The sequence below is a fragment of the Phaenicophaeus curvirostris genome, chromosome 5, assembly GCF_032191515.1.
Source record: "Phaenicophaeus curvirostris isolate KB17595 chromosome 5, BPBGC_Pcur_1.0, whole genome shotgun sequence".
Taxonomy (NCBI): domain Eukaryota; kingdom Metazoa; phylum Chordata; class Aves; order Cuculiformes; family Cuculidae; genus Phaenicophaeus; species Phaenicophaeus curvirostris.
In genome coordinates, this window is record NC_091396.1 from 66,423,654 (window position 1) to 66,439,467 (window position 15,814).

At 42.9% G+C, this 15,814-nt stretch overlaps 1 protein-coding gene across 2 annotated transcripts in view; it reads left to right on the top strand.

The window, feature by feature from the left end:
• ARID4A (AT-rich interaction domain 4A) overlaps positions 1-6,661 on the top strand; it is a 53,375-nt gene extending 46,714 nt beyond the window's left edge. For both annotated transcript variants that reach the window (XM_069856771.1, XM_069856770.1), the window contains exons 20-24: positions 1,232-2,362; positions 2,571-2,675; positions 4,214-4,429; positions 4,649-4,795; positions 6,165-6,661. In XM_069856771.1, coding sequence (XP_069712872.1) covers positions 1,232-2,362; positions 2,571-2,675; positions 4,214-4,429; positions 4,649-4,795; positions 6,165-6,268 — 1,703 coding nt within the window. In that variant the 3' untranslated portion in view covers positions 6,269-6,661. The remainder of the gene's footprint in view (positions 1-1,231; positions 2,363-2,570; positions 2,676-4,213; positions 4,430-4,648; positions 4,796-6,164) is intronic.
• Positions 6,662-15,814: the final 9,153 nt, after the last annotated feature.

Below are 15,814 nucleotides of genomic sequence, written 5' to 3' on the forward strand. Positions count from 1 at the left end.
GGATCAGATGGTGAGTGATCTTGGATCTGTGTTTGCTTTTGAGTCTTTTTTCAGTATCTTTTTGAAAAGAGGTCTGTTATTTATTTTTTTACCTTTTTTCCTCCTTCCCCCCCCCCCCCGTGAATTGTTTTGAGGGATTAGTGGAGGTGATCATAGAAGTACTAGGTTAGAGAAGACCCTCAAGATCACAGAGTCCAACTGTACCTGTCCACTACTAAACCAGATCCCTGAGGACTTCATCTACCTGTCTTTAAACCCCTCCAGAGATGTGGACTCAACAGCATCCTTGGGCAGCCTCTGCCAGTGCCTGAGAATGCTTTCAGTGAAGAAGTTTCTCCTGGTGTGCAATCTGCACAGTTTGCTCACAGAAGAGCTTTGGCATAGAAAGGACCGTGCGAGTTATTTCATGTTCTGTAGCCAGAGCCTTTCAGTCCTAATCTTGAACAGACAAAATCTAGTGGTGTAATGATAGTCTTTAAATCCTCAACCTCAGTACTGCATCATCCACCAGAGTTGTTAGCTATATACAAGTGGCAGCAGTATTTTTAGTATTTCTAAGCCTCTCTGAACAAGAACTGAAGTGAAATCACTGTCTTCTTTTAGTACAGGTCCCTGAATAATCTTCTGGTAACTTAATGATGCTTGCTCTGTTTGTAGTGCGTGCTTCATACAAATACCTTAGCAATGGAATGTCCATCTTGTGATGTCTAAGGGTTTGGGGGTTTAATTTTGGGGTGGGTTTTCTTCTGTTTGGAGATTCATGGGGATGGAACTCTTGTAATAGCAGGTCGGGGAGATAGTATCCACAGGTAGATACCAGATTGTGGGAATCCATAATCCTATTCTTTGCTTTTACATGCTGTAATTTGTTATTGGTTTATTTGGGAAATAGTAGTGGTAGAATCATAGAATATCTGAAGTTGAAAGAGACCCGTAATGATCATGGAGACCCAGCTCCCTGCTCCTCGCGGGCCTACATGAACTAGGTCATAGGACTAAGCATCATCCAGATACTCCTTGAGTTTCCAGAGTGTTTTCACTGTTTTAGTTTCTTAGAAATTTTGAGTAGAACTAAGAACTGTAATAAGTCTGTTGAATCACACAGGGCTTTAAAATGAAATTGTTTCTTGTAAACCAATGTTAATTCAATAGATGACTGGAAAGAAAAGAAATTATGCTGTAAATGATGATTTACGGTGATGTTTCCTTCTTTTCTGCATTTTTTTTGCAGACTCTGGCTCATCTGACAGTGAAGCAGAGGAGTCATCTGAAAAGAATTTGAATGAAGAATTTTCTCCTGAAACTTCAGAACTAGAAAAAAGTGAAAAACTGCAGGATGAGAAGCTGGATGAAGAAAACCCAAAGATTCCTCATGCGTTGAAAGAAAATGACAGGACTCAAGTACAGCCTTTAGAAACACTGAAATTGGAAGTTGAAGAAAGTGAACACATTGTTCAGATTTTCGGAAATAAAGCAGAACAAATAGAAGAAATCAAAAAAGAGGCTGAAAAATCACCTAAAGGAAAAGGGAGAAGGAGCAAGACAAAAGAACCTTGTTTAGAGAACGCAAAGATTTTGCCAGGAAGCCAAGAAGAGGTGGCAAATGAATCTCTCCCAGAACCTGAAAGATTAGACATGTCTTCCTTGGACTGCAAAGAGATTTCCAGCACTACTGAAAGTGAAACAGAACCTTCTACAAAAGATAAGAAGCTTCTGAAAAGGAAAACTTTGGAACAGGCATCGCCTGAGAAGAGGAATCGGCGGGAGAGTGAGATGGAAGTGCCCAATATCGTATCTGAAGAGAGGACCAATGAATGTACTGGAGCAGAGGAATGTAGGGGGCTGAATGCTGAAGAGTCTCTCAGAACTGAAAATGAGGAGATGCCATCTCTGGTGGCGGAGTCGGTTCAGCACGGTCAGGAGCTGAGGAATGAGAACTTTGAACGCCCATCTGAGGAAAACGAGAATGTTCCCTTAAAAGATGAGGATGATGCAATGCCTCAGATTGGTCCTGAAACTTTGCTCTGCCACGAAGTAGACTTGGATGACTTGGATGAAAAGGAGAAGAGCGGTAGTGAAGATACAATATCAGAAAAGCCAGACCCTAATGCTTCAAATTCAAACCCATCCGCATTACCCGCTGCCGTCCAACCCAGCTTCTCGGTGGCTTCGCCTCTGACTCTCAGTCAGGACGAGTCGCGTAGTATCAAGAGCGAGAGCGACGTGACTATTGAAGTCGACAGCGTGGCAGAAGAGTCTCAGGAAGGTCCCTGTGAAAGCGAGTCTGCTAACGGGTTTGAAGCTAGTACAACATCAAGCAATTGCAGCGTAGCCACGCAGGAGAGAGAGGTGGGAGAGAAAGGTGAGTGTTTCCTGTGAAAAGCCGTGCCCTGCTGTAACAATTCATATTTCATATTCATATTCCTGCTGTAACTTGTCATATGTATGGGGTTTCTTCGCTAAAAAGCACAGCTTTGTCTTGTCTTCTGATTTTAAATCCCTTTGCTGCTTATAAAAAAAGCTTGTTAGTCACAGAAATGCTTGAGGTGCCTTTTCTTCTTCTCGTTTAGGTCAGAAAAGACCCAGTGACAGCAATAGCGGAACACTGGCAAAAAAACAAAAGCGTACTCCAAAGCGAACAAGTGCTGCAGCCAAAAATGAAAAGAATGGAACAGGTACATTCCTGGGGAGGGAGAGGAGGAAGGTTCTGCTCTCCTGTAAACATAAGGGCCCGCTGTTCCTGCTGTTGCCCATTATTTGTGTGGCTGGGACTTCTTCATCAGTGTGTTTGCTATTATTCATCATGAGTATTGGCTATCAACTGGAGAGAACTTACCGGCTGTAACTGGGAAATCTCTTGGCTATTTTTAGTTATTTCATTAAGAAGCTGCTTACATGAGCAGTTAGTAAATATTTACCTTTATGCTGATTTTTGGGGATGTTGGTGGTGAATTTGGGAGAGGGGAGTTTGTTCTGAATAGAAACATCTTTAAAATCTTAGGACAGACGTTTCTCATGGGGGAAAAAGTGCTTTTATGGAGTTCAGAGAAAATGTTTGATGCTAAAGAATAACTTTTCAGCTAAAGGGATCTCGTGTGTTTTTATTTCAAGTATGCGACATTTTAATATTGCTGTAGAAATGTGGATTTTTGTGTTTTTGCAGCTCATTTTTGGCCATTGTATCAAATGAGTCAATACATTTAGGCCCTGCGGCAGCATTGTTATAATTTTTAAGTATCAGACTGAAACATCATTATGTGACATAGAATATTCAGGCATGTTTAACCTGCCTGTTTGAAACTTTACAATTATTCATAGAATCACAAGGTGATTTGGGTTGGAATGGGCTTTAAAACCCATCCAGTTCCACCTGCCCTTGCCACGGGCAGGGACACCTCCCACTGGATCAGGCTGCTCAAAGCCCCATCCTGGTCTTGAACACCTCCAGGGATGGGGCAGCCATAACTTCTGTGGCAACCTGTGCCAGTGCCTCACCACCCTCATCATGAAGAATTGCTTCTTAATTTCTAATCTAAATCTCTTGTCTCTCCACTTAAAACCATTCCCCCTCATTCTACTCCTGCACTGCCTGATTGAGAGCCCCTCTCCAGCTTTCTTGTACCCCTTTTCAGTACTGGAAGGCTGCTATGAGGTCTCTTTTGAAGCCCCCTCTCCCCTCTCCCCTGCAAATTATTGTGGCAATCTAAAATATTTGCATTTATTAGCTTATAAATTTATTTTACGCATTAAAACTGTTATTTTCTTAGTCGTGTTTCAGAACTGTCTCTTTTGGTGGGTAAGACAATTTGGTAAATATACACAATCGTGTACTACCACCCATATTAATACAGTTTAATCTTTAGAAAAGGGATTCTAGTGTCCGCTTTACGTTAGAACCTCAAAACATAGTACTCAAGGTAGTTTATTTGCTCTGATGTTCTTATTAAAATTAGCTTCTTTATTGCTTCTGTGAAAAACTGAACTTGCTTTTTAACTAAAGGCCTGGTCGGCACTTGACTTTTGTATTAAGGATCAGCAGACTTGAGAGTTCAGTGCATGCTGAGTCTGGTACAGATTTTCCTTGTATTTGTTCTGGGATCTTCTGAGCAAGGAGCAGTTTTTCTTGATCATTTTTTTCTGACTGTAACTACAGATTTTAAACTGTCCAGTGGGTTTCTTTTTTGAAGTCCAAATACATCTTCTCTTGCTGCAGGACAAAGTAGTGACAGCGAAGACCTTCCTGTCCTGGACAGTTCAAGTAAATGTACTCCTGTAAAACACATAAATGCATCCAAACCACAGAAGCTTTCTCGATCGCCTGCAAGAGTGATTTCGCCTCACATCAAAGATGGAGAGAAGGACAAACACAGAGAGAAACACCACCACCAGAATGCTTCGCCTAGAGTATACAAATGGAGTTTTCAGCTCAGTAAGAATCCTTTTAAATGTCTTGATTAGAGCAAATTTGGGAGAAACTTTGTTCTGGAAGAAAAATGTGCAGATTTTTGGGATTCTAAATTAGTTTTAGGCCTTTTATAGTGTCATTATGGAAGTGTGCCATCTTTCATGCTGCATCTTGTTTACTCTGAAGCGTTGCGTTCGCTTGTTTAAAATTACCTTGATGCTATTTTTTCTTCTTGCCTTTAAGATGAACTAGACAATATGAGCAGCACTGAGAGGATCTCCTTCTTGCAAGAAAAGCTACAGGAAATCCGAAAATACTACATGTCCTTGAAGTCCGAAGTAGCAACCATAGACAGGAGAAGAAAAAGGTTAAAAAAGAAAGACAGAGAAGGTAAGGTGCAGATTTGCTTTATGCTTCCCATGAGAAGTTAATACAGAACTCGTAAAGCAGCTTTGAATTTAAATGATGGTGCTTTTGAAAGGGAAGTGTTATCATCTGTTAATCCTATTCATATGTACATATATTTTTAAAGGATATTTGTGGCTTTTCAGAACTTGAAGCTAAAAAGCATTCACTATTTTATAACTCTGTTGAACTCCCTAGTGTGAGCTCAGTCTAAGTTTTCAGTCAGTGTAATGACCTATCTGATTTATCTTTTCAATCAGTCTGTGATGCTGAAGGGACAAGGTTCCTCGTACAGTTAATGTGATTGTGGCAGTGAAAGCAATTGACAAAAAATCAGTATCTGTTTTCTGTGACTATGCTGCTTATGGAATCAGGGAATGCTTTGGGTTGATAGGGACCTTTCCAGGTCATCCAGTCCATCCCCTCTGCAGCAGCATGGACATCTTTAACTTGATCAGGTTGCTCAGAGCCCCATCCAACTTGACCTTGACAAGGGATGGGGCATCTACTGCCTCCCTGGTCAACTTATGCGAGTGTTTTGTCACGCTCAGTGTGAAAAAACTTCTTCTGTATAATCAATCTAAATTTCCCGTCCCTTAGTTGAAAACTGCCACTCCTTGTCCTGTCATAACAGGCCTTGCTAAAAAGTCTGTCCCCTTCTTTTGCAGAGGTTCCCTTTAAGTACTAGAAAGACTAAGGTCTCCCCGCAGCCTTCTCTTCTCTGGGCTGAACAACCCTAACTCTCTCAGCCTGTCTCAGCTTCTTTGAGGTCCTTAATAAATAACCTCATAGAATCATTTGGTTGAAAAAGGCTTTTGAGATTGAGTCCAAACAAACCTGTCCACAACTAAAACAAATCCCTGAGCACCTCATCTACCCATCTTCTAAATACCTCCAGTGACAGTGAGTCAACCACTGCCCTAGGCAGCCCGTTCTGGTGCCTGAGTACCCTTTCCTCTCATCTTATCACTTATTATTTAGAGGAGACTGACATCCACCTTGCTACAGCCTCCTTTCAGGCAGTTGTAGATAGCAATAAGGTTTCCCCACAGCCTCCTTTTCTCCAGGCTAAACAACCTCTGGACCCTCTGACGCCTCTTGTAACCCTTGTTCTCCTGCCCCTTCACCATCTTCGTTGCTCTTCTCTGAACGTGCTCCAGCCCCTCAATATCCTTCTTGTAGCAAAGGGCCCAAAACTAAACCCAGGATTTGAGGTGGGGCCTCACCAGTGCCGAGTACAGGGGCAGAATTGTTTTCCCGGTCCTGCTGGCCACTTGGTCCTCGTAACCCAGGACACCTTCATTCCAACAGGTACTCGATAAGCTGATGCTGATCCCTTGTTCTTTATATTCAGTGTCTCATACAGGAGCATCCATGTCATCTGCTTCATCCGACACTGGAATGAGTCCTTCATCGTCTTCTCCTCCACAAAACGTACTCGCTGTAGAATGCAGGTGATACACATTTCTCTGCCTTGCCAGCAACTTGCTGCCATGGACATAAATCCTGAAATTCAACCGCAGAAAGCACTCAACTGGTTTGACATCGCCAAGTCTCTTCTGTACACACTTCCACTGCTGGACTGTACCTGGTCTCCCCTCTTCCCCTCCTCTTTGGTTTAATTTACTGTTCTGAGAAATTAAGCTCATTGGTAACTGAAGGTTTGTAGGCACAACATGACATGCTCGTCATTGTGTTTGTTTCTATTTTTGTTTTTTTTTTTCTTTTTTTTTTCTTAACGCAGAGAAAGGGCACTTATCAAATTTGAAACATTTTGTTCAATGAAGCATTCAGGTGTTCTAGGGAGATCTTAGCTGAGCGAGTGCACCGAGCAGACACCAGAGCGTTATCCGAGAGAACCGAGTAACTGCTGCACTTCTGCTGAGCCGCACGTTAGCGCTTGGTGAGTCGTTCCTCTCTGTGGAAGCAGTTGCGATACAGAACTGCCAAAGTCATGTGTTCAGCGATGTGCCCGGTTTTAAAGGTGTAAATAGGACAAAATAAATTGTGAAAGGAAGTGTAGTTGACTGAAAACTACAGTTGTAATAAGTCTTCCACTTTTTATAGGATTTTTGAGCACACAGTTATGCAAATATTTTAATGTTTATTAATGTTTACAGTGGAATTGTGAATAGGTTTTCAGTGGACTATCTTATCCCTTGACAAAAATATTTTGTCTTTTTTCTATGTAATTTCAGAGTTTTTATTTTGTTACGAAAAGACGAAAAAATGAAATATATAACAACAATGAATTTATTTAACAAGATTTCTAAAGCTGAAATTTTTTGTGTAAAATAAGGTATCTTGCAACTTGTTAAATATATTTATTCAGACATTGGATGTTGTATTTTTATGTATTTTTTAAAATATTAATAAAATTGGAAAAAAAAAAAGAAATTCTAGGTTAGTTCAGTCTTTGGATAGAACATGCTCACCAGTGATCTTACGGAGGTTCCATCCAGTAGCCGTGCCCGCGCGTTGGGTCTGTCAGCGGGCAGCTGGCTTAAACTATGGCTTTATTTGGAAACTTTGGCAGTCCTAGTACTTAACCTTGTTTTGAGGAACAGAATTTATTGGGTTGCCCTTAAGATTAACTTTGCCACAAGTTCTTACGTTTGCTGTACTGCCGAATGAATTTATATCTCCCAAAGTTGAGATGCAACGATAAAGTAAAAGCAACTGTGTATGCTTTGTCCGTGGATTGTCCCACGGGCAAATACAGTTTGTAAATAACTCTTCCAAAACCATGTATTTAAAGCAGTTTGCATATACAGTATGTATAAAAGTGATTTTTTTATCGATTTTTTTATTCATGTTTGTACATTGAGAGGGGTTCTTAACCCCTTTTTCTGTGTTTAATATGCTGTAGAGTAATAATAACATAGATGCTCTAGACTGTATATCAGGATACTCTGGTTCACACGGCAGAAGGTCAGAACGGAACACTAGTGATGGCGTAGCATTACTAAAATTGCTGTTTCTTGAAATTTCATTTTACAACATTTGTCAACTTGTGATTTCAATTCCTTCCATTTTCGCAGAAAATTAAAGAAAAAGTACTCTTGTAAATGCACTTTTTCTGTCTTTTCTTAAGCAAAGCAGAACTATTTCAATGTAAGATAAATATGGAGCTCACTAGACAGCATTAATAAAGGCCATGTTTTAAACATAGGCTTCATATTCTACTTTTATTTAAGTGATTGTTCTTGTAAATGTCTGGACTTAACCTAAATAGGAAAATTAATGTCCATAAATTAGGGATTGAGTGTACCCTCAGCTGGGGAAGGGGCTGGAGCACAAGTCTTAAAAGGAGCAGCTGGGGAAGCTGGGGCTGTTTAGCCTGGAGAAAAGGAGGCTGAGGGGAAACTTTATTATTGACTACAGCTCCCTAAAAGGAGGTTGTAGTGAGGTGGGTGTCAGTATCTTCTCCCCAGCAATAGGATGAGAGGAAATGGCTGCAAGTTGCACCAGGGGAGATTCATGTTAGATACCAGGAAAAATTTCTTCACCAAAACGGTTCTCAGGCACTGGCAGAGGCTGCCCAGGGAGGTGGTTGAGTCCCCATCCCTGGAGGTATTTAAAATGCTTGTAGACGAGATGCTTAGGGATCTGGTGGACAGGTGTGATTGGACTCAAAGATCTTTTCCAAACAAATGATTCCCTGATTCTATGAAATTGTTGTAAAGGCTTTTTTTCAGAGCTAGCTTTTACTATTAGTCTTGTAATCGCTATAAATGAAAAGCAGTTCTTATAACATGGGGTCGCATTTTCTCAAATTATCTTCTGTGTTTAATATTTGATGAAAGAATAGGATCAATTGTATTTTATGCAGATATCTTAACATTTGTCTACAAGCTGAGACGGCTCTTGAACAGCCATGTACACACTCAGCACGCACAAAGGAAGGTGAGCTCTGCACTGTCTGTCCTTCAGGATGGTTTCTCAGTCTGTGCACTCACTGCTCATCGCTTGGGAATGTTTAAAATATTACATATGTATTAAAATATTGCATGATAGATGCCCCTATTCTGGGGGAACACTAAACCTGCATGAACCCGAGGGCGTTCGGCCTCCCCACTAGCAGTTCCTCCAGCACATTATCCAATTTCTAGCTTTATCTCTTTGGCCAGAAGCACGTCAGGCAGCCAGATCATTGAGTAGATGTTTAAAGTGGTTTCTTAGGCCATTTAAAAATACCATAGAGAAAAAGATTAAGGATGCAATATGGGACTGTCCTGTGAGGAAGGTGAATCAATGTGAAAAATAAGTCTCTTATTTCTAACTTTACTATAATCCCCTTATTTCTGCTTTGGTGATGTAAAATGAGTTCCAAAGTGTCTTCTGCTGCCTTGAATGAAAGTTTATGCCGTTGAGGGTGCGTAATTATGATCATAGTGAATTGGGATTTTCTTTTTTAATAGGAGGTTAGGTATCATGTTTGCAAGAGAAAATAAAGCACCCTGTTGGCAGGGTTCTTTTCCTGCTTTCTAATTGTTTACAGTTTCCCTCAAAAGGATACATGTTCTTTCAGCGTAGGTAGGAGGTAAAAGAATTAAGATTATGGAATCAAACACGGTTAGAAGTATTAAAAAAACAGGGCTGTAAGCAAACTCAGAGTTTCCTCCACCTCCTGCTATTGATACAAAGAACTAGCTGGTTGCGTATTAGTAATAGCATGAGGTTGACAGTTGGAAAACCCTTGAACCATTGGTGTGTGAGGACAGAAGGTAAGAAAAGGTTCATTTTCTTACTTGTTTTACGTTTTACTTATTTTCCATAAAGTGTACTAGCTACACATGTACTAATGAGGTTTTGTTTTTCTCTCTTGTGTGTAAATTTAGCAACACCCACTTAAATCTCTGCTTGTTCCTGGCTCCTAAATCAGATTGTTTGTTTGAGAAACCCTCTCTTGCTTAATCGGTTTGAACACACCAGGCAGGAGCAGCAAAGACAGCAGAACAATAAGCACCAGCTTTTATTTCAACAGAGGTGATGCAGCTCTACAGCAGTAATTAGTGAAAGAACAGTGTAACGAGGGCAAACACAAGTGTGTATCTTCATGAGGCACGATGTGGCTGAGCTTCCTGGGGGAGAGTGTTTCCTTTCACTGGAAGGATTGCAGTGGGAGAGAAAAGGTAATTAAAGTACTGCTTTGCTTTTTGAGGTATTTTGCACAAGTTCCACTTGAATCTGACTTTTAAAAGGTGCAATATTAGAATAATCTAGGCAGAAATCTTTAAAATGGATACATATTGTATGTGTAGGGAGGCACACAGTAGGGGCAGCCAGAATTACCTGGGATGGCTCTGACAGGGAGCTGGAAACAGCACCCGAATCTCAGGATTGTCGGTTCCTGTGTCTCAGTCGGACCATCCACTCCTGAGAGAGACACTCCTCTCCAGATACGTTTGTCAGCCAGATGGAATTTCCCACATTAGGAAGAAATGTTTTCCTGTGAGGTCCAGAGAAGTGGCTGCCCCATCCCTGGAGGGGTTCAAGGCCAGGTTGGATGGGGTTGGAGCCCCTGATCCAGTGGGAGGTGTCTCTGCCCATGGCAGGGGTGGGACTGGATGGGCTTTGAAGTCCCTTCCAACCCAAACCATTCTCTGATTCTATGAATATTCTTATTGGTCTTTTCTCTGTTAAAAATACTATTGGATCGATGAGGCAGCCAAATGGGTTTCCTGGGCATCATTTTCTGGAATTCAGTGAGTCTGGGAAATGCCGTTGTGTTCTTTTTAAGCAAAGAGCACATTTAGCTTGAGCGCTTGATGCAAATCTGATGGCTGAGCCGGGAGACAGATTTACTGGCTGAAACAAAAGGTGAGTGTGATCACACGAAGATGTTGAGCTGTTTGCTTCACTGTGTCCGTGTGTTTGTGGATACTGCGCATTAAAATCTTGGTTATTTTTATTTCTCTGTACTTGAGATTTCATTATTTGCTACAACATGGGGGATAAAGGCCACCTCTGGAGATGTAAAGAACATCATAAAGCAGTGGAACCAAGGGGATGTTGCCAGCAACTGACTCAGTGTAATTCCAGGGCTTAGGAAAAAGACATTTTTTAATCAGCTCACACCGTTTATCAAGCTATTGCCCTCAAATTTTGAGAAAATCTGTCAATCTGTCATATTGTCTTCCACCAAAGGGGATGATTTTTGTAAGAGGTTTATGGGAGAGTTTAAGGTTATTCACCTTTATTACTTACCGTGAAGTCACTGGTAATAAATCTATTGAGGATTTTTTTTATTGGCCTTGGGAATCTGCAAGTTCCCCAGATTCCACAAGCACTTTTTAATCTCACCCTTTGCTTTGGAGGAAAATATAAATTCATTTTTTTGTGCCGCAGAGTTACTGGTCTGAACGTGTGCTCGTTGTGCTGCAGCCGCGTGGTGGATTTAGTGATTAGTCACTGCCCAGCGACAGATACAGCAACATCGTTTAGTGACAGCCAAAAAGATAAGGCAGTCTGATTGTGAAAGCAGGACTGTTTCTCACCCTTTCTAGGAACCCCGGGCTTCCTCTTTGTTTTGAATCATCTCAGGCCTATTTATATTTCTACACCTGCTTCGTTTTAAGAGATCCTGCTTTCTGTTTCAGAGCAGGGCTGTGCTGCTTGGTTCTGCTTCAGGCCTGCACCTACCCGCTAGTTCATAGAATGATTGAATCGGGTGATGGTTTCAGTTGGAAGGAACCTTAAAGCCCATCCAGTTCCACCCCCTGCCATGGGCAGGGACACCTCCCGCTGGATCAGGGGCTCCAAGCCCCACCCAACCTGGCCTTGAACCCCTCCAGGGATGGGGCAGCCACCACTTCTCTGGGCAACCTGGGCCAGGGCCTCCTCACCATAAAAATTTCTTCTTGATATCTAATCTCAGTTTCCCCTGCTCCCCCGTGTCCTATCCCTGCACTCCCTGATCAAGAGCCCAGCTTTCCTGGAGCCCCTTTCAGTACTAGAAGGTCACTCTAAAGCCTCCTTGGAGCCTTGTCTTCTCCAGGCTGAACCCCCCCAACTCTCTCAGCTTGTGCTTATTCAGGAGGTGCTCCAGCCCTCGCATCATCCTCTGGACTCACTATTACTTGCTGTATTTACATGAGCTGGTACTGTTCTGCTGTTTCTTAACCTGTACTAATAGTTTTCAGAGGTTAAAAAGCATCTGCTTTATGACTTGTGGGTTTAATCTGCCAGGGCAATGCTCTCACGGAAGCACTGAAACGCTGACTTTTTCTCCGTTTCATTGTTCACAGCAAAGCAAATCAGCACGAGAACACTTACAGCATGAAAACCTGCAGGCTGTTCATTGATGTTTACTTACCTCTCCCTCCTGGCCTTGCTGGGGAGGGACCCAGGTATGCGTTATCGGTGCTGTCTCTTTCCCTGCTCTTTAGCGTAACCCCCCAACATTTCCATTCCAGCTCTGTCAGTGTCTTCAGCTGTTTCTAAATGACTCCTCGTCTAATCCCTCAGCCGGGTACAGCCTGACCCAGTTTGCTGTGATCCTGCCAGCTACGCCCGTTGCGTAAGGAGGGGTAAGATGTGGAATTTGTGTGAAATACTTTCTTATATTGCGCAGGGGTGGATTTTTTTTCTTCTTAGCAAGCCCTTTGTTTATGCGTATGTGTAGCTTAAAACTTGATGCTCATTCATAGCCTGAAAATTACTTCCCTTAGGAATTTAGGTTTAAAGTTATTTAAAAAGAAGAAGATGACAGGAATCTACCCTGACAGAGGGGAGATTTAGATGAGAGATTAGGAAGAAATGTTTTCCTGTCAGGGTGGGGAGGCCCTGGCCCAGGTTGCCCAGAGCAGCAGTGGCTGCCCCATCCCTGGAGGTGTTCAAGGCCAGGTTGGATGGGGCTTGGAACAACCTGATCCAGTGGGAGGTGTCCCTGCCCATGGCAGGGGGTGGAACTGGATGGGCTTTAAGGTCCCTTCTGACTCAAACCATTCTCTGATCCTTTGACAGAAAACCCCTAAATACACGATTCCTCCCGCTTGCGCTGTGTCCCACCATGGGTGTTGGCTGTGTGCTATCCCAGCGGTTCCTCCGTGGAGCTCTCACTACTTTTTATAGTCAAGGCCCCCATCGCTGGTGTTCAGTCAGGCCTCTCACGGTTGTTGTTTGCTCTCCTCACTCTTTCTCATTTCAGGTTATTGCCCTGTCACGGCACTGGCAGAGGCTGCCCAGGGAGGGGGTTGAGTCACCTTCCCTGGAGGGGTTTAAGGGATGGGTGGATCAGGGGCTGAGGGACATGGTTTAGTGATTGATGGGAATGGCTGGACTCGATGATCCTGGGGGTCCTTTCCAACCTGGTGATTCTATGATTCTATCTCCAAGGAGGCTGGAAACCCTCTTCTCTCAGCCGTGACTCAAACCAGTGTCCCCGAGCAGCAGCAGCAGCACAAACTCCATGTGTGCTCCAGCAGGAGAAGGGAAAGGAATCCCTAATTCCATAGCCTAGAAAGGGCAGGATCTGCAGGACACAGAAATAGCCACCAACTGAATTACAACTTTGAAATTTAGATAAGCTCCCCTTCGTGTTACATAAACAAGTGATGATCTGTCAAGTATTCTACCTTAAATATTTACAGAGTGAGCCCAGCTCCCTTGGCGCTGCTCTCGCTCTCCCTCAGGTTAGAGGAGAGTCAGTCTCGGAATGAAAAATTCCAACCAGTCAGGGTCTGTTCCAGCATTTTAAATGGAGATGTTTTTCTTCCTGAGAGTAATTTAGTGTCTTTCAATTACCTCTGTTTCTGTATGTGAGAAATCCAGACGTGACCATCACTTTATAGTCCTGAACTGCGAATGCTTGAATGCCGAATGCTCCCTGTGGTGTTTAGAGAAGGAACCTAACACCAAAACACTAAGAAACATGAAGTTGAGGTAAGACGTAATTAATTCTAATATTCAGCAGAAGTGTAGCTCTATTTAGAGTTCTTTTCATGCTGCCTTCTTGAAACTCAGGGCGCAGGCACGATGCGTGTTTTGGTGTCACAAGCTCCGATTGCTTTTACAGGGCTTAGAGTTTCAGCCAGACTCATTCAAGAAATTATGGAGCTGAGGTTAATGGATTTCCTGAGATTTGAAGTAGACTCCTCAACTGCTCTGTGCTGACTTCCTAACCTAGCTAATAGAAAAATGGTGGGAAAAAAGAGCTGTTGCTCAAACTCCAACTTTCAGAATTTGTTATTTGAGATTACAGAAGAACCGTAGACTGGTTTGGGTTGGAAGGAACCTTAAAGCCCATCCAGTCCCACCCCTGCCATAGGCAGGGACACCTCCCACTGGATCAGGGGCTCCAAGCCCCATCCAACCTTGAACACCTCCAGGGATGGGGCCGCTGTGAATTCCCTGGGAAGCCCTTCCAGTGCCTCCCCACCCTCACAGGAAAACATTTCATCCTAAGTTCTCATCTAAATCTAAATCTCCCCTCTTCCAGCTTAAAACTATTCCCTCATCCTGTCCCTGCCCTCCCTGATCAAGAGCCCCTCCCCAACTTTCCTGTAACCCCCCGCATCCTTTCCCTGCCTTCCAACAGCCAGCTCAGCAGTTGAAGCTTTCCGCAGGGGGGTTACAGAAATCAGGATTTTGCTCCTATCCTTGTGAGAACTCACAAAGCTCTATTATAATCTTCCAGATGATTGATCTGATCTCACTGCCAGCGCTGCTGATGTCCGGGGCATTCTGGAGCATGACTCTCACTTGACCCTCCCTGCTGAATCCATTCTTTTTTCTGTGGGTTGACTGTAATTGCATCCAATCTGAACCTGCCCTGGTGCAACTTGAAGCCATTTCTTGGACACGAGGAAAAATTTCTTCATGGAAAGGGTTCTCAGGCCCTGGCAGAGGCTGCCCAGGGAGGTGGTGGAGTCCCCATCCCTGGAGGGGTTGAGAAGATGAGCAGATGAGGTGCTCAGGGAGCTGGTTTAGCAGTGGTTGGACTCAAAGGTCTTTTCCAACCATGCAGCTTGAACCCTCGTGGATCATTCTCAGCCCTCAAGTCCCCTTAACAAAATTTTCTGTCCAGTGGGATTGGAGCCCAGCCATCAGGACACACTAACACATCCAGGAAGCAAAGGGAAGTCGAGGCTCAGCAAAGCAAGTTAACCTTGTAAGATTCCCTGCTTTCTGCACCACCTGGATGCTTTAGTTACAAGGATACACTTTATTTCCAAGCTAAAGGGTATTTGTATCATCTTTCTTCAGAAAGATGTGGAAAGATCACAATGTTTTGAGGGAAATGGCAACTATCAACCTGATGCTCCTACTTCCAGCAACACTCTAATTGGATGTCACCTCCCCTGTCTCTCCCACACAGGGTGAGTGTGGGAGAGACAGGGGAGGTGACATCCAATTAGATTTTAAGAATACGTGTTTTCCCTGGATAACAGTGGGTTAAGGAAGCTTTAAAACTGGAGTGAGATGAAACTGGGGAACCTCAAAGTAATTTATTAGCTAAGCCCCTCCGACACTTGCTTAACCTTTAGTACAACAAAACCATCTTGACTAATATTTAAACATCTTCCTACCCCCAATTCCCAGAACACGAGGGAAAACTGGGATTATTTTTTTTAACCCCTCTCCCTTCAGCCCCAAGGAGCTTTGCTCAGAAGACCCAAACATCTTCCAGTCCCGTCATTAAAACTCTTCTGTCTCTTTTCCAAGCAACTGTTCCCTTTGCAGACTAAGACACAACAGAAAATGGAAACATTTCAACCATGCATTAATTTAAAATGCTTAACAAAATCACTGCTTTAAAGTAAACCCAAAATCTTTACTATGGATCTATTATTTCTAATTGGCCATAACATTGGTGTATGTAGTGAACATATTGTAGTGAACAATCTAGACATTATTAGCCTGTTATTCCTCTGAAAAAAACCAGGATAGTGGAGATTTGCTGCCTTATTTGGGCTCTTTCTAGCCTCTAATATTTTAGAGCGAGCTCTTTGCCATCTCCAAGGTAACACGGCATGAGCTACGCAGGGAAGAGCTGCGATA